General features: G+C 43.7%; 1 protein-coding gene across 3 annotated transcripts in view; it reads left to right on the plus strand.

Moving 5' to 3' along the window:
- The window catches only part of MCF2L2 (MCF.2 cell line derived transforming sequence-like 2), a 265733-nt gene extending 240464 nt beyond the window's left edge, over positions 1–25269 (plus strand). For 2 of the 3 annotated variants that reach the window (XM_025287650.3, XM_044944273.2), the window contains 3 exons: positions 22076–22164; positions 22553–22659; positions 22735–25269. In XM_025287650.3, coding sequence (XP_025143435.2) covers positions 22076–22164; positions 22553–22659; positions 22735–22870 — 332 coding nt within the window. In that variant the 3' untranslated portion in view covers positions 22871–25269. Of the gene's footprint in view, positions 1–5682; positions 5717–7142; positions 7241–22075; positions 22165–22552; positions 22660–22734 lie in introns of all 3 variants that reach the window. The other variant, XM_006075321.4, reaches the window with a different exon arrangement.
- The last annotated feature ends 976 nt before the right edge of the window (positions 25270–26245 follow it).

Here is a 26245-nt window from a genome sequence, read left to right on the forward strand (position 1 = left end):
CCTGGTGCAGGACGGCTGAGCTAGGGAGCTCAATGTGGGGCTTGTATCCCTTGCTCCTTGGGGAGAACTTCTGCAAGTGTGATTATCCTCTTGTTTGTGGGTTGTCTACCGAGTGGGTATGGGTTTTAACTCTACTGCTTTTCTGCCCCTCATATTTATCTCATTTTAGTTCCTTCTTCATATCTTTAGTTGTAGATAACCTTTTCTGCTAATCTTCAGGTGTTTCTTATCAGTAGTTGCTCTATGCTGCTGCTGCTGCTAAGTTGCTTCAGTCGTGTCTGACTCTGTGCAACCCCATAGACGGCAGCCCACCAGGCTCCCCCGTCCCTGGGATTCTCCAGGCAAGAACACTGGAGTGGGTTGCCATTTCCTTCTCCAGTGCATGAAAGTGAAAAGTGAAAGTGAAGTCGCTCAGTCGTGTCTGACTCCTAGCGACCCCATGGACTGCAGCCCTCCAGGCCCCTCCGCCCATGGGATTTTCCAGGCAAGAGTACTGGAGTGGGGTGCCATTGTTGTAATTTTGATGTAGTCATGAAAGGAGGTGATCTTGTGGTCTTCCTAATCTGCCATCTTGGCTATCTCTACTTTCTTTGTCTTTTGACAGTTTGATCATATTATGTATAGGTGGGTGTTCACTGAGTTTTTATTTCTGGAGTTTTTAGATCACCTTGGATGTGTAGATTAGCATTTTTCTTTGAATTTTGGAAGTCTTTAGCCATTATTTCTTTAAGTATTAATTTTTTCAGTCCCTTTTTCTGTCCTCTGGGACTCCTGTTAGGTGTATGTTGATATGCTTGTTGGTGTCCTACAGGCTTTTAAAGCTCTGTTTATTTTTTTCATTCTTTTTCTTTCTATTCTTCAAATTGGGTAGTTTCAATTGACTCATGTATAAGTTCTCTGATTCTTTGCCTACTCAAATTAGCTATTGAACCATTGAAGTGAATTTTTCACTCCAGTTGTTATACTTTTCAATCCAAAATATCTATTTGGTCCTTTTAAAGTATAATTTCTCTCTCTTTATATTCTCTATTTGATGAGAGTTTGTTTTCATACTTTAGTTCTTTATATATGGCTTCCTTTCATTCTAAACATTTTTTTTTTAAGTTGATTTAAAGTCTTGGTCTGGAAAGTGCAATATCTTGGCTTCCTCAGGGACCCTGATGCTGGGAGGGATTGGGAGCGGGAGGAAAAGGGGATGACAGAGGATGAGATGGCTGGATGGCATCACCGTCTCAATGGACATGAGTTTGAGTGAACTCCGGGAGTTGGTGATGGACAGGGGGGCCTGGCATGCTGTGATTCATGGGGTTGCAAAGAGTCGGACATGACTGAGTGACTGAACTGAACTGAACTGAAGATGGGGGGAAAGATATGATTTAATTTTGCCTTTGAACTATTTATAATATGCTAAATACATGTTATGGTAATGGAATATGTGTGCTCTGGAGGCATAATACAGAAAGATATAACAACCCTAGTAGGAAAAGTTACTTATTTTCCCCAGAAACTAACATTCTAATTACAATATTGTTCTAGAAATCCTTACTCTCTAGATCAGTGTTTCACGAAGTGTGGTTTAGGGAAAACTTGCACTGGAATTGCTTGAAGAGCTTGGGTCAAATGCAGGTTTCTGGGTCCTAGCCTAGAACTGTAAAATTAGGATTGCTAGGGTTTATACTTGGAAATATGCATTGTAGTTTATTAAAGTTTCCGGGAAGAAGCCTTAAACAATTTTTAAAAGAGCTTTATTGAAAAGAATACAGCTTTATTGAGATATAATTGACATAATAAATTGCACATATTTAAAGTATACAATTTGGTAAATGTTGACACATGTCCACACCTGTAAAAGCATCACCACAATCAAGATAATGAACACCTCTTTCATCCCCCAAATTTTCCACATGTTTCTTCTTATGACCTTTCTCTTGTACCTCTTTTATCCCTTTACAGCTCTCCAAGTGATCACTGATCTTCTATCACAATAGATTATTTTGAATTTTCTAGAATTCCATAAGGAAACATATAGCATGTACTTTTTTTGGTCTAGTTTCTCCCACTTAGCATAATTATTTTGAGATACATTGATGTTTCTTTGTGTAGCAATAGTATATTCCTGTTAATTTCTGTGTAGAGTTCCATTGTTTGGATGTACCCCAGCTTACATACGGAGAAGGCAATGGCACCCCACTCCAGTACTCTTGCCTGGAAAATCCCATGGACGGAGGAGCCTGGTAGGCTGCAGTCCATGGGGTCGATAAGAGCTGGACACAACTGAGTGACTTCACTTTCACTTTTCACTTTCATGCACTGGAGAAGGAAATGGCAACCCACTCCAGTGTTCTTGCCTGGAGAATCCCAGGGACGGGGGAGCCTGGTGGGCTTCTGTCTATGGGGTCGCACAGAGTCGGACACGACTGAAGTGACTTAGCAGCAGTAGCAGCAGCAGCAGCAGCAGCAGCTTACATATCCTTTTACCTCTTAATGTATATTTGGCTTCTTTCCACTTTTGAGGTGCTAATGCTGCTTTGAAGATTTGGGTACAAATCGTTTTGCAGACATATGTTTTCATTGTTCTTGGGTAAATAAGAGTGTAATGGTTAGGTCATATGGCAGGTGCATGTTTAACTTTTTAAAGAAATTGCTAAACTCTTTTCTAATATGGTTATACCATCTTATACTCCCATAGCAGTATATGAAAGTTCCACTTGCTCCATATCTCACCAACACTTGGTATTGACAGCCTTTTTTCATTTTAAGCCTTCTAATAGGTGTGTAGCAGCATGTTACTGAGGTTTTAAGTTGCTGTGATTAATGGTTGAGCATCCTTTTGTGTGCTTCCTTGCCATCCATATATCTTCTTTAGTGAAGTCTCTGTTCAAATCTTTTGTTCATTGTTTTCTTACTATTTAGTTTTGAGAGTTTTTAAAAAATATATTCTGGATACAAGTCATTTATTGGATATGTAATTTGCAAATATTTTCCTTCAGTATGTAGCTTAGTTTTTCATTCTCTTAAGAGTATCTATTTAGGAGAAGAGGATTTTAATTTTTATGAAATCCAATATTTTTTAAATTACAGATCATACTGTGGGTGTTATGTGTAATAAATATTTGTTTAAAGATAACAAAGATTCTCTCCTATGTTTTCTCCTAGATGTTTTATAGTTTAAGTTTTACACTTAGGTCTCTGATCCATTCTGAGGGATTTTTATGGTATTTGCTATGAGGTGTCAATCAAAGTTTAGTTTTGTGCACATTAATGATTGTTCTACTACCATTGTTGAAAAGACTCTTTTTCCACCAATTGACTATTTATATATGTGCATCTATTGTTGGATGCTCTATTCTGTTTAATTGCTTTAGTTTTCTATCTTGACATCAATACTGTACTATCCTAGATTTCTGTAGTTTTATGTCTAAAATCAGATTGTTTGAGTCTTTCAACATTGGTTTTCCTTTTTAAAGTTGTTTTGGCTATTCTATATCTTTTACATTTCTGTATATATTTTCGAATCAGTTGTCAATTTCTACAAGAAACCTTGCTGGGATTCTGATTGGGATTGTGTAAAATCTATAGATCAATTTGGTGATAACTGATATCTTAACAATAGTGAGCTTAATCTACAATCTAAATTTTAATTAGATCACCCAATTGTTCTTTGCCCCACAGAAAAACATGTTTGTTGTAAGATCTTGGTATTCATTCAGTTAATACCTCAGAAACAAATTTCTTAAGTCTTCCTCAAGCCCTAGCACTCTATGCTCTAGGTTGTGACAGAAATGTAAAATATAGAGAGGAAGCAGAAACAGACACTAGCAAGTAGTTTAGACTGAAAAAAGCAATCAAACTGAACTGAAACATCAGCCCAGAGGCGTGGTTCCGGCCCCTTTCATCTTCAGACAGGCAAACAGAGGGTCAATTTCACAAAACTTTCCAGCAGCAGAACCAAGTCCCCTGAGCCTGGCTCACCAAGGTCTGATGAAATGTCACTTCAAGTGATGCCAACAGCAAGGGCTCTAGGAACTTAGAGAGGCCTCTGCACCCTGTGACTGAGTAAGCAGGAGTGGAGCCTTGGGCTGGTTCTTTCGAGGAGATGAGACTCTGGGTGGAACATAGATGCAGGGACATCAAGCAATAGGAGAGGGAGGTTCCTCAGGCAGGTGGTCAGAACCTCAGCCCCATCACTTTATACAGCTCTACACCCTGCTTTATCCCTACACTGTCACATCCCACTCTCTTAACTAAAGGGAAGAGTGTGACCCTTGCGTGGGACCCAGCAGCACAGGTCAAGGAGGGCAGCGGGCACCGTGGTTTGGGACAACTTCTACATATACTTCCCTTGTGGCCTGACCGCCTGTGACCGGGAGGCCTGGGGACACCAGAAGAAGTTCAGGCTCACTGGGGAGGGGCTCTGGCTGCAGGCGGCTTTGCAGGGGCAGCATGGTGCCTGGTATAAGGTCTCTCCTTGTCCTGGCAGGGACCTGAGCCTAAGGCAGAAAATCCAAGCCGCAGGCCCATTGTAGCACCTGGACAACTTCTGCCCATCACATGGGTAATGAAGGTGGACCCAGGAACCTTTGAAAATTACTGAGCTGCCTCCAAGGGAGCACATTCATTGATGACCTGGAGCCAGGCTTGAGAGGTTCCTGGGTAGAGTGGAAGGAAATGAGGCTGAGAGAGAGGGAGGTAAACCTCCAGTATCAGACTGAGGCGTTAGGCTTTAACACAAGTGTAGGTGGTGAGGGCCACTGGAGGTTGAGACCTGGTGCTGTTCTCACAGGCTGGAACAACACCCAAATGAAGAATGTGATTCTTATCACTGTCCCAGAAACTCATGCTGTTTCCCTCACCAAGTCAGGTAATTTGGGCTCAGGTGGAAAAAATGAGCACTTAATGTGCACATTGTTTATTCCTTTATTCAGTGCTAATGGAACTCACCATAGAAACCTGGATGGACCAAGCGTCAACGCACACAGGAAATGGCAGGATGGCCAGAGAATGGGAGGGATGCCAGGCCCAAGTAAGCCAGGATTGCAGAAAGGTTTTCCAAATGGCTAAGAAAATAAGACCAAAGCCTATACACTTTAATAAATTTTTATAGTAGTCTATGTGTCTGCTGCTGCTGCTGCTGCTGCTAAGTCGCTTCAGTCATGTCCGACTCTGTGGGACCCCATAGACGGCAGCCCACCAGGCTTCCCCATCCCTGGGACTCTCCAGGCAAGAACACTGGAGTGGGTTGCCATTTCCTGCTCCAATGCATGAAAGTGAAAAGTGAAAGTGAAGTTGCTCAGTCGTGTCCAACTCTTAGCGACCCCATGGACTGCAACCCACCAGGCTCCTCCGTCCATGGGATTCTATGTGTCTACATGTGTATAAAATCAACGTGTAAAATCTATTCAAATTGGCTTATGTTTGAGAGTTAAAAAGTGAAAGTGTTAGTAGCTCAGTCACATCTGACTCTGCGACCCCATGGACTGTAGCCCACCAGGCTCCTCTGTCCATGAAATGCTCCAGGCAAGAATATTGGCGTGGGTTGCCATTTCCTACTCCAGGGATCTTCCCAACCCAGTAGTGGAACCGGTGTTTCCTGCTTTGCAGGTGGATTCTTTACCAGCTGAGCTACTGGGGAAGCTATGTTTGAGAGTGCTGGTTTTTTTTTGTTTTTTTTTTTAATTTCATACCAAGGAAATGTACGGTTTGAAGCAAGCACTAGGTGTGTACTCATTTTTTAAGAGGTGTCCAGTGTTGCAGATAGTTTCTATTGATTCTAAATAATTGTGTGTGTTTGGTCGCTAAGTCATGTCTGACTCTGCAACCCCAGAACTGCAGCATGCCAGGCTTCCCTGTCCTTCATTCTCTCTCAGAGTTTGCTCAAACTCATATCCATTGAGTCAGTGAAGCCATCCAACCATCTCATCCTCTGCTACCCCCCGCAACTACATAATTGCTTTCATTGATTTTATTCATCACTTAGCTTATTACAAGGGATTTCCAATTAAGTTTTAATTTAGTTCAACTTTTGTAATTAAAAACTATTAGCTCCCTGGCCCCACTGCCAGCCTCGGGCATCTCTCCCAATGCTAGGTTGCTGAGTTGCAGTTGAGTCATACCTGCCATTTTGAAACCTACTGTAAGTGTTTTTGCCTCTGGCTGTCTTCTGTAACTTTTCTATGACCTCCAATTCTACTCCTATTGTCACATGGCTGCCCTGCCTCCTATTTCGCTGACTAGGCAAGTGTACCCTCTGATGTTAAGTCATTCAGCTTCTCTCTTTCTACCCGGAACTCTCCTGATCATCGTCCTTCCTCTCTGCATTCCTCCTTGTCTGGAGGAGGATACACTCATACTTCTTTCAGGGTTCAGTTCTTTCTGGTGCTCCTTACCCATCTATTCCTGCCCACTTAGAAACTCTCCATCTCTAATTCCTCTCCCTGTTCCAGGGCACTCAGGAGGTACCCAATAAACACTTGCTGAATAAACCCGTAGCCTGGGATCCAGTCCAGGTACAGCCTGCTTAGTAGAGGCTCCCCTAAAATAAAGAGAGATGATAGTGATGGGAAGGGGCGAGGGCTCTGGTGGACAGTCGAGTCTCTTTCCCTCCTCTCTGTACTCACTCCCTTAAGGAGTACCCCAATGGGATTGAATGTGCTGTATTATAATTTTATGACGTGTTTAGCTTTTTCTCCCTACTAGACCATGAATTTTCTCTAGGGCACAGAGGTTGCCTTATTAGTTTTAGTTTCCCTCAGGCTTCATATTACACAAGAACCTGGCACTCAGGTAGATGCTCAGTAAATGTTTAGTGAATAAATGAAAGAACTGATTGAATGATCACATCAGGCTAGCAAACCACTCTGTAAGAAGAGCTAGGAGGTGATAAGCTTTAGCTCATTGCCTCACCTCTCCCATTTCAACATTTGTGGCCAGTTAGGTGTTAACTATGTACTCTGTCAGGTGGAATCCCTTTAACATTCCTTTGTTAAATGTCATCCAGAAATCTGGGGCAAGTCTTAGACCACAGGTGGAGGAGGAATAGGAAGCAGGTCCATAAAGCTTTAGCTGGGGAAAATCTGGTGTGAGGCAATACCACTCCTGCCGTAGAGAACCAGTGTAGGGAGCTCATGTGTATTTCTCTAAAGCAAAGGCAATGAAGTGGAATTTGTACCCTGGATTGAAAATAGGGAAAGAGCTACCGGTAGCAAGGAAGACTCAGTCGCCAGCACATGTAGGAGTCAAGGTAAGATCCAATGGTAGAGTGGAGCAAGAAATCAATGGGGGTGACGCCAGCTGCTTAGAAGCTGAGGGATATAGTACCTGAATCTCAGCCCTTCCTTAATCCTGTGAGTAAGAAGAAAGGTATAAAATCAACTTCTTGCTATTCATTTGCATAGATCCAGTTAGGCCAGAATGAAAATGAGGGCAAATATTTCACATTGAGAAGTAATTTCTTCATTGGAAGAGCTGTCCTCTTAAGGAAATGGTTTTAGGCTAAGAACATTGCCAGCATGCCACTGCTTTGGAAGAAAGACACCGAATGGGGGCGCTGTACATTTTGCTGTATCCGGGGTTTATGGATTTCACCTCCTCCCAAAGCTTTCCCTGAAAAGGTTAGGAACACTTGATCAGTCAGTTTTCTGGTAGGCAGAATCAGGCATGGGGTCAAAAAGAAACAAATGTGGAGGCATTTTTATATTTTGTATTTTAATGGCATGATAGATTATGTGTTTATGGGGCTTGAATGTGCTATTTTTGTTGTCATTTTTCTTTCCTTGACTATTTAAAGATAATCTTTCCCAAAATACCTTCTTTATGCTTTTTCTACTGCCTGAAATCAAAGTATTAGGAATTTAGTATTTGATACTTTGGTTTTAGATTATCATGTGATTAGTTTGGTGGGACTTGAGGGATGTCTTCAGGCATATACTTTATTTGGAAAAGGCCTCTAAAAGGAGTTTTAGTTCAAAATACATTTGTTGAGCACCTATAAATTACAAAAAGCCATTAACAAAACATGTAGAGCCCACTCCTACTCCAGAACAAGGCTAACTAGTGTATGTTTCTTATTCAGACTTCTAGAGCCTTGGATGCTAATAAGCATGAAATGGCAAATTAACAGGAAGATAGTCACATAATTAGGAAATTGAATATTCCATTTTGGTTAACAAATATTAATGGCAATGGCATTTAATTAGGCAGTCCTTCTCAACTAGGGTGTATATGTGTGTTGTAATATTTTATATTTGAAAAATGAAAAATGACATATTTCCTTCTTAGTACGGACCAGAAAAAGTAAGCCTTGAGAAAAATTATGGCTGATGAGAGTTCATAGAATATAATCCCTAAGTTTTCTTTGTAAGATAAGGCCTGTCCCTCCATGTAGCAGAATATCTAGAAGGTATGAAATTTTTGTTTTTCTTTACTGTGGAGGCTTTGTATTAACTTATGGGGAAAAAAGCATTTTTAAGAAAAGATAAAACCAGATTTTCATCTCCTAAATAATTGGCTTTATCCTCCAATGCTATCTCTGATCAAGTCATATCTTGGCTGCCCACTTAACCGGTGACTCCAATTTATCAAGTACTGTTAGAAAACTGAGTTTATCCATTTTGTCTAGTCATAAAGTATGTTTTGTTCTTGAGGTGTTTCATGTTCAAGAATCTCTTGAAGAAAGCAAAAGATCCTTTGCTTGAGGACAGACAAGTCAACATTGGTACAATCTACAAATGAGCAGATATGAGCCTGTTAATAAAGTTATAACTCCTCCTTTATCCAAAGCATAAAGATGCGAATTGTCCAGGTGCCTTTCTTTGCTTCCTTCTGTCTCTGTCCAGGTAATTGAGATCATCAGACCCAAAGACATGAAGTAAGCAGAAGAACAGCTGGCATTTAGTTAAGGGTGTTCCAGTCCAGGCTTGGTTGTAGACTGTGTCCATATATATTTATGTATATCTGTGTGTGTGCACACATGCATGCACACACCTTAAATGCCAGGAAGCACACTGGTTTCAGGAGGCAGAAAGATATAATGGTAATAACTCTTAGGTTGACATGAGCTTTGGTGACTTTTTTACTAGCTAAGTTCACAAAAACCTGTTAGCTCTTCAAACGATTGGCTGTTGCAACAAAAAACTGAGCGTTACACGGTAAACGCAGTATAGGACACTAATGTGGGGAGGATGTGGAGCAATAGGAACTGTCACTTGTTGCTGATGAGAATACAAAACAGTACAAAGAGCTGGGCAGATTTTCACACAGTTAATCTTACCATGTGGTCCAGTGATCATACTCCTTGGTACTTATCTAAATATTTACCAAACTATGGTACACCCATACAATGGGATATTATTCAGCAGCAAAAGGAAATGAGCTGTCAAGCCTTAAAATGATCTGGAGGAAACAAATGCATATTGCTAAGTAAAAGAAGCCACTCTGAGAAGGTTATATACTGTATGATTCCAACTACATGACATTCTGGAAAAGAGAAAATGAGAGACAATGAAAAGATCAGCAGTCACCAGGGGTTCAGTGTAGGGGGTGGGAAATGAGTAGGTGGAATGCAGGAGATTTTTAGGGTACTGAAACTGTTCTATATGATATAATGGTGGCTGCATGGCGTTACGCATCTGTCAAGACCCACAGAAGGTACAACACAAAGAGTAAACCCTAATGTAAGCTATGGACTTTAGTTAGTAATAATGTATCAATACTTGTTTATCAATTGTAATGAACATACTGCGCTAACACAAGATGTAAATACTGGGAGAAACTGTGCGGAGAGAATGGTGAAGGGTCATATGGAAACACTCTGTACTTTCTGTTCAGTTTCTCCATAAGCTTACACCTGCTCTAAAAATAAAACCTACTAGTTTTTAAATTTGAAAAACCTACACACAGTAGTATAGTAGAGGCTGTTGAGACCTCATCCTGATCCTTTTTGTCAGTCAGTTGCAATCTTCATCTGACCAGAGCCATCCATCCAAGAAATACGTGAGAGCTTACAGCCTCTCTCTAGGGCAGCTTTTCTGGCTGATTCAGGGCACAAAAGCTAGTCCTTCTCCCTCAAGATGGGACACTTGTGGTGCCATCCATGCCCCAGAATTTCTAGGTGACCAGGCTGATGCTAGATCTTGGCTGAACCCTCATCTGCACTGGCTTTTTCCTTGCTCTATCTTCGGCCCTCAGTGCCTTACACATTTCATCTGAATGCCCTTTCTCCTCAACTCATTTGCACAATCTGCTTCTGGGGAATCTGACCTAAGACAGTACCAGGAGAGGTCCTAGAAAGGATGGGACTCTGGTGTTGGGTCGCTGCTTGCCAGATGGCAATGAGGCATCACAGCAGTAGGTGGAATGTTGGGAATCCTGGACACTAGCCTGTGTAGCTGTTCAACTGCTAAGACCTTCCCTGGTGGTGGAACTGGGATCAGACACAGACAGACAGGGATGCATCAGCAGGTGCAGTGTCTCTAGCATTTGAGAGGTTTGGGGAAGATATTAATTATCAGGAATGTAATTGGGAGGGTACTGCTAAGCACCACTGGTGCATTGAAGAGAGTAAAGACGGTGGCAGACTCAGAGTAATTGCCAATTTAAAGCACAGTGTATGAATCAGAAGGCCTCCTTTCTGGTGTTCAGCCCCTCATCACCTACAGCAGAGGGCATACTTGAGAGAGGGATGAATTCTCAGCCTAGGCAAGTCTGGTGCCTGATTATTTGGGGTCCCTAGTGCCAACAGATGAAGCAGGCAAGTTGGGCCCTGATAAGGAAGATGTACAACCAAAAAACTGCAGAATATCTGGGTGCATTCCCTTGTTCCCCTGGACTGGCAGAAGTGTGCCATTCCACCTTGATGGAGGATCAGCCCTTCTCCTCCCTGCAAGATTATGCAGAAGTTTCAGATAAGACATAGAGTAAGTCCCCTAATATGAAAAGGTTCCATTCTAAGAGTGTATTATATCCAATTTGTTCATAAGTCCAACAAAGTCAGCCTAGATACCAAACTAACACAATCAGCTATATAATACTGTACTATAATAGGTTTATAATACTTTCAGTTCAGTTCAGTTCAGTTCAGTCGCTCAGTCGCGTCTGACTCTTTGCGACCTCATGAATCGCAGCACGCCAGGCCTCCCTGTCTATCACCAACTCCCGGAGTTCACTGAGACTCACATCCATAGAGTCAGTGATGCCATCCAGCCATCTCATCCTCTGTCGTCCCCTTCTCCTCCTGTCCCCAATCCCTCCCAGCATCAGAGTCTTTTCCAATGAGTCAACTCTTTGCATGAGGTGGACAAAGTACTGGAGTTTCAGCTTCAGCATCATTCCTTCCAAAGAAATCTCAGGGCTGATCTTCAGAATGGACTGGTTGGATCTCCTTGCAAGTCCAAGGGACTCTCAAGAGTCTTCTTCAACACCACAGTTCAAAAGCATCAGTTCTTCAGTGCTCAGCTTTCTTTACAGTCCAACTCTCACATCCATACATGGCTACTGGAAAAACCATAGCCTTGACTAGACGAACCTTTGTTGGCAAAGTAGTGTCTCTGCTTTTGAATATGCTATCTAGGTTGGTCATAACTTTGCTTCCAAGGAGTAAGCGTCTTTTAATTTCATGGCTGCAGTCACCATCTGCAGTGATTTTGGAGCCCAGAAAAATAAAGTCTGACACTGTTTCCACTGTTTCCCCATCTATTTGCCATGAAGTGATGGGACCAGATGCCATGATCTTCATTTTCTTTCTTTTTTTTTTTTTAGGTATGCTAGAGATGTAGTAATGTATTTCAGAGAACACACAACGTATTTCAGATACACACAAGGTTAGGTTTTATACCATGATATGTAATTTTAAAAGATTCAGAACATTGTTCAGTTCAGTTCAGTCCCTCAGTCATGTCTAACTCTTTGCAACTCCATGAACTGCAGCTCGCCAGGCTTCCCTGTTCATCACCAACTCCCAGAGCTTACTCAAACTCATGTCCATCAAGTCAGTGATGCCATCCAACCATCTCGTCCTCTGTTGTCCCCTTCTTCTCCTGCCTTCAATCTTTCCCAGCATCAGGGTCTTTTCCAATAAGTCAGTTCCTTATATCAGGTGGCCAAAGTATTGGAATTTCAGTTTAAGCATCACTCCTTCCAACGAATATTCAGGACTGATTTCCTTTAGGATGGACTGGGTGGATCTTCTTGATGTCCAAGGGACTCTCAAGAGTCTTCTCCAACACCACAGTTCAAAAGCATCAGTTCTTCAGCGCTCAGCTTTCTTTACAGTCCAACTCTCACATCCATACATGACTACTGGAAAAACCATAGCCTTGACTAGATGGACCTTTGTTGGCAAAGTAGTGTCTCTGCTTTTGAATATGCTATCTAGGTTGGTCATAACTTTCCTTCCAAGGAGTAAGCTTTAATCTCATGGCTGCAGTCACCATCTGCAGTGATTTTGGAGCCCAAAAAAATAAAGTCTGACTCTGTTTCCACTCTTTCCCCATCTATTTCCCACGAAGTGATGGGACCAGGTGCCATGATCTTCATTTTCTGAATGTTGAGCTTTAAGCCAACTTTTTACTCTCCACTTTTACTTTCATCAAGAGGCTTTTTAGTTCCTCTTCACTTTCTGCCATAAGGGTGGTGTCATCTGCATATCTGAGGTTATTGATATTTCTCCTGGCAATCTTGATTCCAGCTTGTGTTTCTTCCAGTCCAGCATTTCTCATGATGTACTCTGCATATAAGTTAAATAAGCAGGGTGACAATATACAGCCTTGACGTACTCCTTTCCCAATTTGGAACCAGTCTGTTGTTCCATGTCCAGTTCTAACTGTTGCTTCCTGACCTGCATACAGATTTCTCAGGAGGCAGGTCAGGTGGTCTGGTATTCCCATCTCTTGAAGAATTTTCCACAGTTTGTTGTGATCCACACAGTCAAAGGCTTTGGCATAGTCAATAAAGCAGAAATAGATGTTTTTCTGGAATTCTCTTGCTTTTTCCATGATCCAGCAGATGTTGGCAATTTGATCTCTGGTTCCTCTGCCTTTTCTAAAACCAGCTTGAACATCTGGAAGTTCACGGTTCGCATGTTGCTGAAGCCTGGCTTGGAGAATTTTGAGCATTACTTTACTAGCATGTGAGATGAGTGCAATTGTGCAGTAGTTTGAGCATTCTTTGGCATTGCCTTTCTTTGGGATTGGAATGAAAACTGACCTTTTCCAGTCCTGTGGCCACTACTTTATACACCAATAATACATAAGAGACAAACACACAAAAAATAAACCTTAGTACCTTGAAAAGTACAGTACAACAGTTGGCATACAGGGGCTGGCTTTGAGTCAATAAGAGTCACTGTCTGGAAAGCAGAGAGAAGGTAGGAGATGGTAGAGCTGAAGGATCATCAGCAATAGGAGATGGAAGGCAGACTGCAGTTTCACTCATGCCTGACTGATGGCACAGGTTCTGGTTCCTTGCTGGATTCAATTCGATCTACCCTCTTCAAAAAACAATCCAGTGATATCTGGGTAGTAGTTTTTTTTCTTCATTGTAGATGACACAGTAACACTAGATTGCATTCTGAATGGCTGCTGCAATCTTCGTGTACCATTCTAGGTTTGGATCCTTGTCTTAAAAATTAACAGTGCCTCCTCAAATAAAGAAAATCCCCTTGCCATTTCCTGCAATGTGACTCTCTTTGGTTCTTCAGTTACTTCTTTCTCTTGTCTCTCTACTCTTGCAATTACTTTCACTTTTGTTTCCATCATTATCACTTGGCGCTTCTTAGCAGTACCAGCTACATGACCCCTGCTTTTACACTTGCTTCCAGACATCCTGGGCTTGAAATAAAGATACTGTCCTACAGTACTCTATACAGTACTATACAGTAAAGTACACAAAGGTACAACTACTTTCAGAGGCTTTACACATGCAACAATGTACGCCAGACACATGAACTAACTTACATGATTGGACATGTGAATGCATGTTCACATCTTTGAAAGTTCTCAACTTGAAGGTTCATATGTAGGGGACTTACTGTGCAACACAGTGCTTGCCCTCCTCAGGATACATCCCCATCACCCTTCCCCAACCCCTTCTTGAATGATAACTAGCATCAGATTACATGATCTGACTGGGGAAGAGGCACATAAACATATGGATGTGAGCTCAAAATGTGAGGATCTTTGTGCCATGCTTTAACAACTCCAGAGAACATCCATTGCAGAGAAGTTACCAAAGAACCAAGCTGACTGGATGACCTAGCCAGGAGGTGTCAGCCAGCTTCTTCCTTGGCACCCCAGTACCTGCACAATGGGCTCATGAATGGAGAAGTCTTGGCAGTAGAATGGAAGGCCGTGCGTGGTCCCAGCAGCATAGGCTCCCTATCATCAAGACCAGTCTAGCTGCTGCCAGTGTTGACTGCCAGCAGAGACCCATGCTGAGCCCCTGAGGAGAACAGGTGATTCCCTCCAAGCTGGAGAGTACAGTGATTCACCGTGAGTGGGGTTGACACCTGTGCCTGTCCTACTCTCTGTGCATCAGTTTGCAACACCGAGAAAAGAACACTGCTTTGTCTGCGAGACTCATTCTGGCGCAAGAGGAACAGCCATGGGCGTGTGACCACAGGACCAGCCCACTGAGCCTTCCACAGGTTCAGACGCTGCTCACCTGATAGAGCCTCTTGAGGGCACCTGTGAGCAACAGTTTGAACATGAGACTGAGGGGTTGGTGTGCTAACCTCAGGATGCAGTATATACCTTAAACCAATGGCCACTTTATGGCACCAGGACCCCAGGAGGCAGAATATATGGATATGGGAGCCAAGAGGTTGAGTGAGTTGTGACCTTATTCATTGTCACACCCAATGTGACCCACATGGGGAATTGTCCTCCCATTCCTTCTACTTCAGCCTCAGCGGGTCTGAAGGTCTTGATTCCCACGGGGGACATTTCCACCTGTGGACATAGTAAGAATCCTAGTTAAATCTATGTCTGCTGCCTGCTGCTGAAGTTGTCCTTAGGTTGTACCCTTAAGTCATTATCTCCCTCCCACTCATTCTACATCCCTTTCCCTCTCACCTGGCACTTCCCTGGTGGCATACATGCTGGGTGTCCCAGACTCTTGTCTGGCTTTTGCCCTTTTACTTGCCCATTTACAGTGACAGCGGGGCAGGGAAGTACGGGACACGTCCCTGTGGATGACAGGAGCCGCAGATGTGTTCCTCTCCGCCTCTGTTAGGTAGCAGGCTGCCCGCCTCCTGATGATCAGGATCAAGGACTTCCTGGAGCGTGACAACTGTTTCCTTTGGTGGGCTTTATATTTTATTCTTATGGGAAAATTCTCACTAAATCTCTGATTAAATGGGCAAGGCTTCAGCTAAGCCCAGCTAGACACCTCAGAGGGCAGCTGGTTGCTGAGCTAGGTGAGAGTTTCCCAGTTGTGAAGTTTCTTTGACCCCAGGTCCTAGCAGCCCTGAAAGTCTAAGGCAGCAGGATCAGGCTGCTCTAGAAACTGGCAGGGATTCTGACAACAAAATTTGTTGTTGTTCAGTCACTCAGTCGTGTCCAACTCTTTGTAACTCCATGGACTGCAGCATGCTAGGCTTCCCTGTCCTTCACTGTCTCCTGGAGTGTGCTCAAACTCATGTCCACAGCAATATATGCACTAAAAAAAAATAAATAAATAAAGAGTACTGTGAGAATATGTGGAAGCTGAAAGCAACTGAATGCTTCTGAGTGATTCCCTTCCTCTTGGCCAGAGTTCAGTTAGTTCAGTCACTCAGTCCTGTCTGACTGAGACCCCATGGACTGCAGCACACCAGGCTTCCCTATCCATTACCAACTCCCAGAGCCTACTCAAACTCATGTCCATTGAGTCGGTGATGCCATCCAACCATCTCATCCTCTGTCGTCCCCTTCTCCTCTTGCCTTCAATCTTTCCCAGTACAAGGGCCTTTTCCAATGAGTCAGTTCTTTGCATCAGATGGCCAAAGTATTGCAGCTTCAGCTTCAACATCAGTCTTTTCAATGAATATTCAGGACTGATTTCTTTCAGGATTGACTGGTTGGATCTCCTTGTAGTCCAAGGCAATCTCAAGAGTCTTCTCCAACACCACAGTTCAAAAGCATCAATTCTTCAGTGCTCAGCTTTCTTTACAGTCCAATTCTCACATCCATACATGACCACTGGAAAAACCATAGCTTTGACTTGATGGACCTTTGTTGACAAAGTAATATTTCTGCTTTTTAATATGTTGTCCAGGTTTTCATAGCTTTTCTTCCAAGGAGTAAGCATCTTTTAATTTCATGGTTGCAGTCACCATCTGCAGTGATTTTGGAGCCCAAGAAAATTAAGTCTGTCACTGTTTCATTGTTTCCCTATCTATTTGCCATGAAGTGATGGGACCACATGCCATGGTCTTAATTTTTTGAATCTTGAGTTTTAACCCAGCTTTTTTACTCTTCTCTTTCACTTTCATCAAGAGACTCTTCAGTTCCTCTTCACTTTCTGCCATAAGGTTGGTGTCATCTGCATATCTGACATTATTGATATTTCTCCCAGCAATCTTGATTCCAGCTTGTGCTTCCTCCAGTGTGGCATTTCACATGATGTACTCTGCAAATAAATTAAATAAGCAAGATGACAATATACAACCTTGACATACTCCTTTCCCAATCTGGAACCAGTTCGTTGTTCCATGTCCAGTTCTAACTGTTGTTTCTTGACCTGCATACAGATTTCTCAGGAGGTAGGTAAGGTGGTCTGGTATTCCCATCTCTTGAAGAATTTTCCACAGTTTGTTGTGATCCACACAGTCAAAGACTTTGGTATAGTCAATAAAGCAGAAGTAGATGGTTTCCTGGAATTCTCTTGCTTTTTCTATGATTCAACAGATGTTGACAATTTGATTTCTGGTTCCTCTGCCTTTTCTAAATCTACCTTGAACATCTGGAAGTTCTCAATTCACATACTGTTGAAGTCTTGCATGGAGAATTTTGAGCATTACTTTGCTAGTGCGTGAGATGAGTGCAATTTTGCAGTAGTTTGAACATTCTTTGACATTGCCTTTCTTTGGGATTGGAATGAAAACCTGGCCAGAGACAGGTATGAAAAGGAAATGGACACTTCAGATAGAGACCACATTGTAGATGTCCAAGTTTATACTCTGGGGCACCAAGCAAAAGATCTTAATCCAACCTAGTACCGGTGCAAGCACCCTGGAGATCTCACCTGTCATGAGCTCTGGAGAGCTATTGGGATGAACTAGGCAGAACAAGACCCCACTGGCTGACTCCTAGAAGGCAGAGAAAGAGCACATTATCAACACTGCACACAGTTAGGGGTCCCAGCACTGAGGACTAACAGACTTCAGCTCCTTCTCTTTGTGTGAATTATTTAACTTATTTGTGCTTACATTGTTCTCATCAATTATTTTACAAAATGGAAGTGATACTGTATGGTCTTGTGAGAATTAGATGAAGTTCTTAGGCTGGTGCCTAGATTGCATTAGCATATTGAATAGCAATTAGTTACCTACATTTGTTCCTTCGGGGAAGGGAAGGAAAGCTCGGGGGCTTACGTATTGCTTTAAGGTAGCTCGACTCCATACTCTTGCCTGGAAAATCCCATGGATGGAGGAGCCTGGAAGGCTGCAGTCCATGGGGGCCCTGAGGGTCAGACACGACTGAGCGACTTCACTTTCACTTTTCACTTTCATGCATTGGAGAAGGAAATGGCAACCCACTCCAGTGTTCTTGCCTGGAGAATCCCAGGGACAGGGGAGCCTGGTAGGCTGCCATCTATGGGGTCACACAGAGTCGGACACTACTGAAGTGACTTAGCAGCAGCAGCAGCTCTCTACTCCCCAACCCCCAAGTGAAAATGATATACTTTAACTTATATGATAGAGATAGTTATTTTAAAGGAATAGAGGAATAAAGGAAACTCCAGTTTTAAAAAAAAAGAAACAGTTTACCCCTTTGGAGTCCATGGAGTAAGAGCCACCCCTGAACCAGCAGGATCTACAGTTGTCCCTTTATGCCACCTAGTGGACAGCAAGGGGAAAGCCCTAATTTTATTTTCAAAGTGTGCTAAGTTGCTCCAGTCATGTCCGACTCTGTGCGACCCCAGAGACGGCAGCCCACCAGGCTCCCCCATCCTTGGGATTCTCCAGGCAAGAACACTGGTGTGGGTTGCCATTTCCTTCTCCAATGCGTGAAAATGAAAAGTGAAAGGGAAGTCGCTCAGTCCTGTCCGACTCTTAGCGACCCCATGGACTGCAGCCTACTAGGCTCCTCCATCCATGGGATTTTCAGGCAAGAGTATTGGAGTGGGGTGCCATTGCCTTCTCCGTTTCAAAGTCTATAGTTAACGAAAAACATGTATTCTTTTTTTAACTTTTTATTTTATATTGGGGTGAAATTAATGGCTTCCCAGGTGGCACTAGTGGTAAAGAACCTGCCTGCCAATGCGGGAGACATAAGAGATGCGGGTTTGATCCCTGGTTGGGAAGATCCCCTGGAGAAGGGTGTAACAACCCACACCACTATTCTTGCCTGGAGAATCCATCCCATGAACAGAGGAGCCTGGAGGGCTATAGTCCATAGGGTCACAAAGAGTTGGACATGACTGAACTGACTTAGGATGCATGCACAGCCGATTAACAATGTTGTGATAGTTCGAGATGAACAGTGAAGGGACTCAGCCATACATATACATGTATCTGAAGAGGACAGTTTAAACTCACTAATGGGCTCACTTGTTAGTAAATTTCATTTTTTGTGCAAAATAAAAGATCAAGATTTTAAAAACTAGGTGCTAAAACTAAACTCCCTAAATATTTTTGGATTTATGTGGCATGTGCTATAAAGATCATTCACTGAAGGAAAAGAAAATACACCCGTCCTTATCAGCATGAATTTTCATGACCCACCTTTTCTATTCTTCCTGTCCTTCTCCACCAACACTCTTTATGCTCATACTGTACGTGGACTGGGAGTGTCCCAGACTCAGGGTAAACCTTCCCAACACACTGCTGGACCTGGGCTGGTACCAGGGTCATTCTGTTCATTTTCCAAGAATACAACTATCACTTGAAATTTTGCTGTACTCAAACTAAATATTTGTCAAGGGTCGGTGTGTTCAGTTTGGTTTTTCTTCTGTGTGTGTGTGTGTGTGTGTGCTCCTGCACACATGCACAATCTGCTTCCTGTTAAAGCCCTTTTTTAACCATTATAATGTTTCCTCTCTCAGATGTTTATGAAGATGAAGACAATGGCAGACAAATATCCCCAAAACATGAGTAATAATAGCACACTGGAGTGCCCAGAGCAGTTCTGAGACATTCTCTTTAGTATTACTGTAATTACTATTAACAGTAATCATAATAAGTGTTATTTATTAAATTCCACATTACTTTATAAACATTTTTGCTAATTCTTACATCAACACTGCAAAATAAATATTATTTTAGAAACAAGGAAACTGATGCTCAGAGAGGTTAAGTGGCTTACCCAAGATCACACAGCCAGTGAATGAGGGGCAAAATCAAAACTACACCCAGGTCTGACTGCCTCCAAAGCCCTTGCTCCCACCCCAGGCGATGGGCTCTCATTCATTCGCTGAGGTGCCTGTGACCCGCCAGACCAATTTGGGGTCCCCTCAGTGCTGCCACCTGAGTACTAAGACTTAGTACCCAAGACTCTTAGTACCACAGAGTCCATGGCCAGTGAATCCAGGAGAAAGGGATTAAGTATGGAAATGACAAAGACATAGTAAAAGACTGCCCATGAGCTGCACCTTCCTCCCCTGCACAACTAGGGGCTTTGACTGAGGGATGTTCTCCAAGGCTTCCGGGTTCTAAGAATTCTGGGTTCCTTCCAGGAGCCACAGGGGAGGCTGGGTGAATAGGGTGTGGTTCTTACTGTCGGAGCCCAGGGCCCATGAGAAAGAAATGTGAGGGCTCACCCAGGGCAGATGCAATTTGCCTCAGAAGAAATTCTCCCTCCAAGGGTATTGTGAGGAGAATGTGGGTGACAGAAGCCCCCTGCCCGCACCCATCCTGCAGGGCCAGCAGCAGAGAGGGGCCCAGCACCAGATCATCATGTCACCCCAGGAGCTGCTTACCCTGAGGAATGGCTGGAACTTGTCTTCATGGCTTTTAGTTCCTATATTTCCTTCCAGCCCACTGTCACCCCCGGCTGGCTGCCCATGTTCCATGGCTGATGAGGCTTCAGGGCCCAGCCCCATCCCCAGCAGGTACCTCTGGGGTCCCTCTGGGGTCCCTGGCACCTGGCACTGTCTGGGTCACTCAGACCTCAGCCCCTGGAGACACAGCTCTTCGGGTCACACAGGGGTGGTCAAGAACACGGCTGCTCCGCTCCTCCCTAATAACCTTCCAGCAAGACCACCATCCTGTCCTCACTGTCTGCCCCTGTAAGGCACCCAGGCTGGATGATCACCCTAAAGAGGTATCTCTGGGGGTTCCTGTGGATGCCCCAAAGTCACATCAGGAGGAGGGCAGTGGGAGGCACCTTGCAGAGCCAGGTTCTCCTCTGCTCACCCCACCACCTCCCAGGAGCCAGAATTAAACCAGGCTGTGCCCTTGCATCGGGCCGGGTTTCTGGAGGCTTCCCCGCTGCTCCCTGTGTTGCTAGCACAGCCCCCACTGCCCTGCTCTGGGGAGGACCTTGGGCCCCAGAACACAGTTAGGGGGGCCTCCGGACAGTAGGTTGGGAGCTCCCACTTTCTGGCTGCCTGCTCCCAGAGGTGCTGTGCCCCACCCCACCCCATCCCAACTTCAGGCTCCTTCCACTCGCTCTGCTCTGCCAGTCCTCTGCCCAGAAGGCCCTCCTCCATGGGCCTCGCCCCAATGCCCTCCCCCTGAATTCTCACTTGAACTAAAAACTCTCTCCTGCACTCAGATTCCTGAGGGATCTGGAACTCAGCTGATGCTCAACCCGGGGCTCCCTCAGGTGGGCTCATTCTGCAGATGCTCACCTCCCTAAGCTGACTTGGCAGCACTGTGGGGACAGGGATCGTGTCTTTTAGAGCATAGGGTAAAGAGTAGGAATGTGTAGGGAATTCCCTGGCAGTCCAGTGGTTGGGACTCCGAGCTCTCACTGCCCAGGGCCCGGGTTCAATCCCTGTTTGGGGGCCTAAGATTTCACAAGCCAAGCTGTGTAATTTAAAAAAATAAAATAAAAAATGTGTAGATTCCAGCTGCATTGTTTACCTGATATCTCAACTGGTAAAGAATCCACCTGCAATGCAGGAGACTGGGGTTCGATCCCCGGGTTGGGAAGATCCCTTGGAGAAAGGAAAGGCTACTCACTTCAGTATTCTGGCCTGGAGAATTCTATGGACTGTATAGTCCATGGGGTGGTAAAGAATTGGACATGACTTTAACTCACTTTCATGCAGTGTTTACAGGCCAAGGGAATTTACTCAACCTGGTGATTAATCTCTCTCATCTCAGTTTCTCATCTGTAAAATGGGGCTAAAGTCCATACAGTTGTGTGAGGCTTCACTTCTGATAAATGCCTGACATCCCAGCAGACACAGCAGGCTCAGTATTTGGTGGGAGTGGCTGTTCCCCACAATGTCTTTAACAGGCCTGGCAGGACAGGTGCACAGTGGTGCTGCTAACTAGTAAATGAATCTCATCGGAGAGAGAGGCAGGATGTACTTACTGTCCCTCTCATTTTCCCTCGGGTAGAGCAGTGACATTTGGCAGAGGCTGCCAAGGAGATGGGAAACAAGCAGTTATCAGGGGAGAGAAGGAGGTAAGGATGAGAGGAGGGTGGGAAGGAGCGAAGTCAAGAAGATCCTCAAGACAAAAAGACAATGACTTCTTAGTGGACAGGGAGGTAGGGCTATGAGTACCATGTGGACACGCCTTCTCAGTCACAGTTACGGAATTTTGAGCTGGAACAGGTACCCCTCCTCCTGGTCCAGGGGAAGCAGTCCTGTCCTGGGAGAGGAGAGGGAGATGGGGAGAATGGGTTTCCCCCCCATGGTGGGTTGAGGGGGAATGTCCTCCCACGCCCTCCCCCACAGCAGGCCAAATTCTTCACTTTCCCTCCCCAAGGTTGCTCAAGCAGGGAGTTTATCTCCATGGAAACCTCTGTCAATTGTGAAGGTGCAGAAGATTTGGAAAAGGAGAACAGTGTCCTGAGTGTAATTTATTTCCTTCTTACTTCCTTCATATTCTCCCTCACTGTTCATCAGCTTCTACTGCCTGTTCTTCCTCTCCCCTTTCCCTTTCGTCCTCCTTTCACGATTCTCACCCATAAGGACCCGGCTTAATCAAGGAAGCTGAGGTCACTGGATCTGCAAGGTGGCTCCCACACCACTCCCCACCCCCTACCTCCCACCCCCAGCCCAGCATGCGCTGCATCACCAGCTCCTTAGCGATGCGCTGGTTTGGGGCCAGAATTAGGGGCTCTTGCTGTGGGACCTGAGTGGCCCCGTGGGAGAGTTGGGGTGGTCCCGCCCTGCCAGCGGGAATTGCCGTGTGGATCTGATCCACGTCCCCAGCACTGCATCACTGTCCCTTCCCTTCCAGCTCTCGGGACTTTTCCGGTTGGACGACAGTTACGAGACCTCCAAGTCTGGTCAGGAGAAGGGAGAAAGCATCCGGGGAGAGAAAGAGGGCTGTCAAAAGAAGGACACGTGAGTGGAAAGCGGAAAGAAAAGTAAGCCAATTTGTTAGCAGTTGCTCCTCTGACTTTCTTCTTGGAATTTCAGGGCCACGAACAAAACTGAGGAGAGCCTTGAGACGTCTACTGGCTTGCTCGCCCCTGCGGGGAAGGCCAGTTTCCCCCTAGCAGAGGCAGTGCGGGCGCAAGAAGGGAGCCTGAAGCCGCCCTCCGCCGAGAACTGACACTCGTTCCAGACCACTGAGCATCCCCGGCCGATTGTATTCCGGGGAGCCGCTTCTGTGGGCGCGGAGCAGAAGCAGCAAAGGGATCTCACAGCCCACACACAGATCCGCTGTCCTGCCCGGGGGCGACTGGACCATCTTTCCGGAGCCTGAGGAGCGGTCCACGTCTGCGCGGGGAGCCTCGGGCTGTTCTACGCGCCGCCGCGCGAGCGCAGGGACTCGGAGCAGACCCCTTGGAGAACCTGCAGATGCCGCCACGCGCCCGCGCTGGGACAGGGCGCAGAGTCCGTGGAAAACCTTGCGCCGCTCTAGATGCGCCTAGAGTGCGGACTCCGCGGAGAACCTCTAGCTGCTCCACATGTGTGCCTACAGAGGTTAGGGATCCAGTCCTGGAGAGCTGAGTCCAGGGTTTCTGAATGTTGGCACTTTTGACTTCGGTATAACTGCCGTGGAGGCTCTCGGGCATTGTAGAATGTTTAGGGGCATCTCTGCCCTCTATCCCCTAGATGCCAGAGATACCGCCCGCCCACTCACCGAAATTAAGACAATCAAAAAATGCCTTCAGACATTGCCAAATTTCTGCTGGGGCGGGAGTGGAGAGCTAGGTTGAGAACCTCTGATCGGAGCCGCTCAAACTCCACAGGGGCAGCCCTGCGCTCTTCTCCCTGAATCCCCACAAGAATGTTAACTGTGATATTTGTGTTACTTTGTTCCAGGGTTGTTTCCTCTTAGTGAGGGCTGGCTACAAGTTAACTTCTGAGATATTTACGTTTAGATTTATTAGTTTTTAAGTTCGCTTCATTTATTTTCAGTAATTTATTTTTAATTAGTTAATATTCATTTTTGTTTTTAGTTTTATCTTTATTTAATCTCATAGCTTTAAAGCTACCTGTTTATAACTATTTGGTCTTACTTAGTTCCTTAGTTTTTGAGTTATTTTCAGTTACTCATTTACAGTTACTTTGTTTTGAGTTATGTATTTCCTAATTAGTTACTTTTAGAATTATTTATTTTAAATTATCTATCTTTGCAATTGTTGATATCTGAGTTATTTTCATGTTTATTTTATTTTTAATTATTGGCAATTTGGGGATTATTTATTTTTACAGCTACTTATTTGAATAGTAAATATTCACTTGAAGTTTTTTAATTGCTTTATTTTCAGAATAAAATACCTGTAGTTATTTTAGGGCTTTTCCCCTAGATATTTAGTTTTAGAGTTACCTATATTCACAGTAATTTATTTTCATTTATTTTAGAGTCTGGGTTATTTTTACATTCATTTGTTTGGGGGTTTTTAGTTATTAATATGTGGTTTTAAATTATTTTTAGTTGTTGCATCTTGAGCATTATATTTTGAGCTTCTTACTTTCAGAACTTTTGAGATATTTAGTTTTTGAGTTATTTTCAGAGTTATTTTTTCTCAGTCGTTTCTTTTCAGTCATGTCTTTGTCATTCAAGTTTTTTTCTATTTTGTATTTTTCATTACTTTATTTTCAGTTTTATTTACAGAATTATTAGTATTTCTTTAGAATTATTTAATCCATCAGTCAGGATCCAATCAAGAGAAACACTATACTAGTTATTTTAACAGAAAGAATTTAATATAAGGAAGTACTATCCAGGTACTGAAAATTTCAATGGGGGAAAAAAAGTGATAATCAGATATTATGAAGATTTTAACTTGTCTGCTGGCATCAGGAAAGACCAAGGAGTTATGAAGATGAGTGAGAGGTTCCTGGGTCCAGTTGGGGGAGTCAGATGTGGAAATAGATGATCACAACACAGTGTGTGACACACAACTCTGCCGCTATGTGATGAGGCCGTGTTCGGAAGATGGTAAACTGCAGCTACTGCAACTGAAATGCAATTTTGAAATTTTTAGACTTCTTAAAAACCAGAAAAATAATAGAGGCTGAATCTTCTGTGAATGAGATTTGTGTCATCTTTCTTTTTGGGTAAATGAAAAGAACCAAAACCTTCAGGTAAATCCTTCAGCCTCCTTTTATGAACACTAGTTGAATATCCACTCCAGTGTTCTTGCCTGGAGAATCCCAGGGGTGAGAGAGCCTGGTGAGCTACCATCTATGGGGTCGCACAAAGTCAGACACCACTGAAGCGACTTAACAGCAGCAGCAGTTGCTCAATTAATCATGTCCCCTGTTGCCCACTAGAGGGCTTCATTTCAGCAGGTTGCTTAGGAATGGGAATTCTGTAGCCCCGCTGAAAGTGCTCTGGTATAGGAACTGTAAAATCTGGCCAGAGTCTGTGTCCACAGTAAAGAACAACCATGCATTATGAAATTATTAGAAAAGTTAGAGATATTCTAAACCAGCATTTCCCAGAGTATATTTTGCAGAATAGGCAGAAGAATGTAAGAGTTCAATGAGTTAATCCCACAATGAAAAAGAATTATCTAAAAATAAATATACGTTACAAGTAGTACATATTACTGTCTTGGTTGATCCCAACTGGTAAAGTAAAGGAGCTGAGAACTCTTTCGGGAAGAAAGTCTGTATATTTTTGTTAAACTCATGATTTCCCAAACTTATTTGACCACAGAACCCTTTTCTTTGTGAAATATAACATCCAATGTGTATTAGTAAAAGGAAAGACTTTGCTATAACAAAGAGATCCAACAATATAGTGACTAAAGAATATTCTGTCTGTGAAACAGCCTGAGTTGAGCTTGCAGTCTACTCTGCTTCACATAGTCATTTAGTGTCCCAGGTTCCTCCTTTCTGGTTTTCTACCACCCCCTAGAACATTGTCTTTGTCTACACAGTCAAAAGCAAATTTCAAGAATGTCCAGCTTCCATCTTGCAGGAAGGAAAAAGAACTTGGGAGATATGTATACGCAATGTTTTAAGGCCCAGCCTGCAAGTAGCACACAAAATATTTTCTTACATTCCCTTAGTGAAATCTATGTTGAATGGCCACACCAAGCTCCAAGAGGGGTTGAGAAGCCACTGCCCAATTACAACTTTACTAATATGTGTCTGTGTAACCCAGCCATCCTGCAGCAGAGGATAAACTAGAATCCAGGTCTTCCAACTCTCAGGCAAGGATTCTAAGAACTGGCATGCTGCAGTCCATGGGGTTGTGAGGAGTTGGACACAACTTACTGACCACAAAAACAGCAACAAGCATTAAGTGTCTCTTGAATTTCAAGTTCACTGTCAAATGAGAATAGAATGCTTTTTAAAATATAGTTTCACCAATCCTGTATAAAATATTTGTCAATTGCATCTTTAATCTGGCAGCAGTTTTTACAGATAAGCTTTTTGAATATGGCTATTATTAATAGCAAGAATTGTAGGACCGTGACTGCAGAAATGTAATTAAAAGACATTTGATCCTTAGAAGGAATGATAT

Source organism: Bubalus bubalis, chromosome 1 (assembly GCF_019923935.1).
Source record: "Bubalus bubalis isolate 160015118507 breed Murrah chromosome 1, NDDB_SH_1, whole genome shotgun sequence".
Taxonomy (NCBI): Eukaryota; Metazoa; Chordata; class Mammalia; order Artiodactyla; family Bovidae; genus Bubalus; species Bubalus bubalis.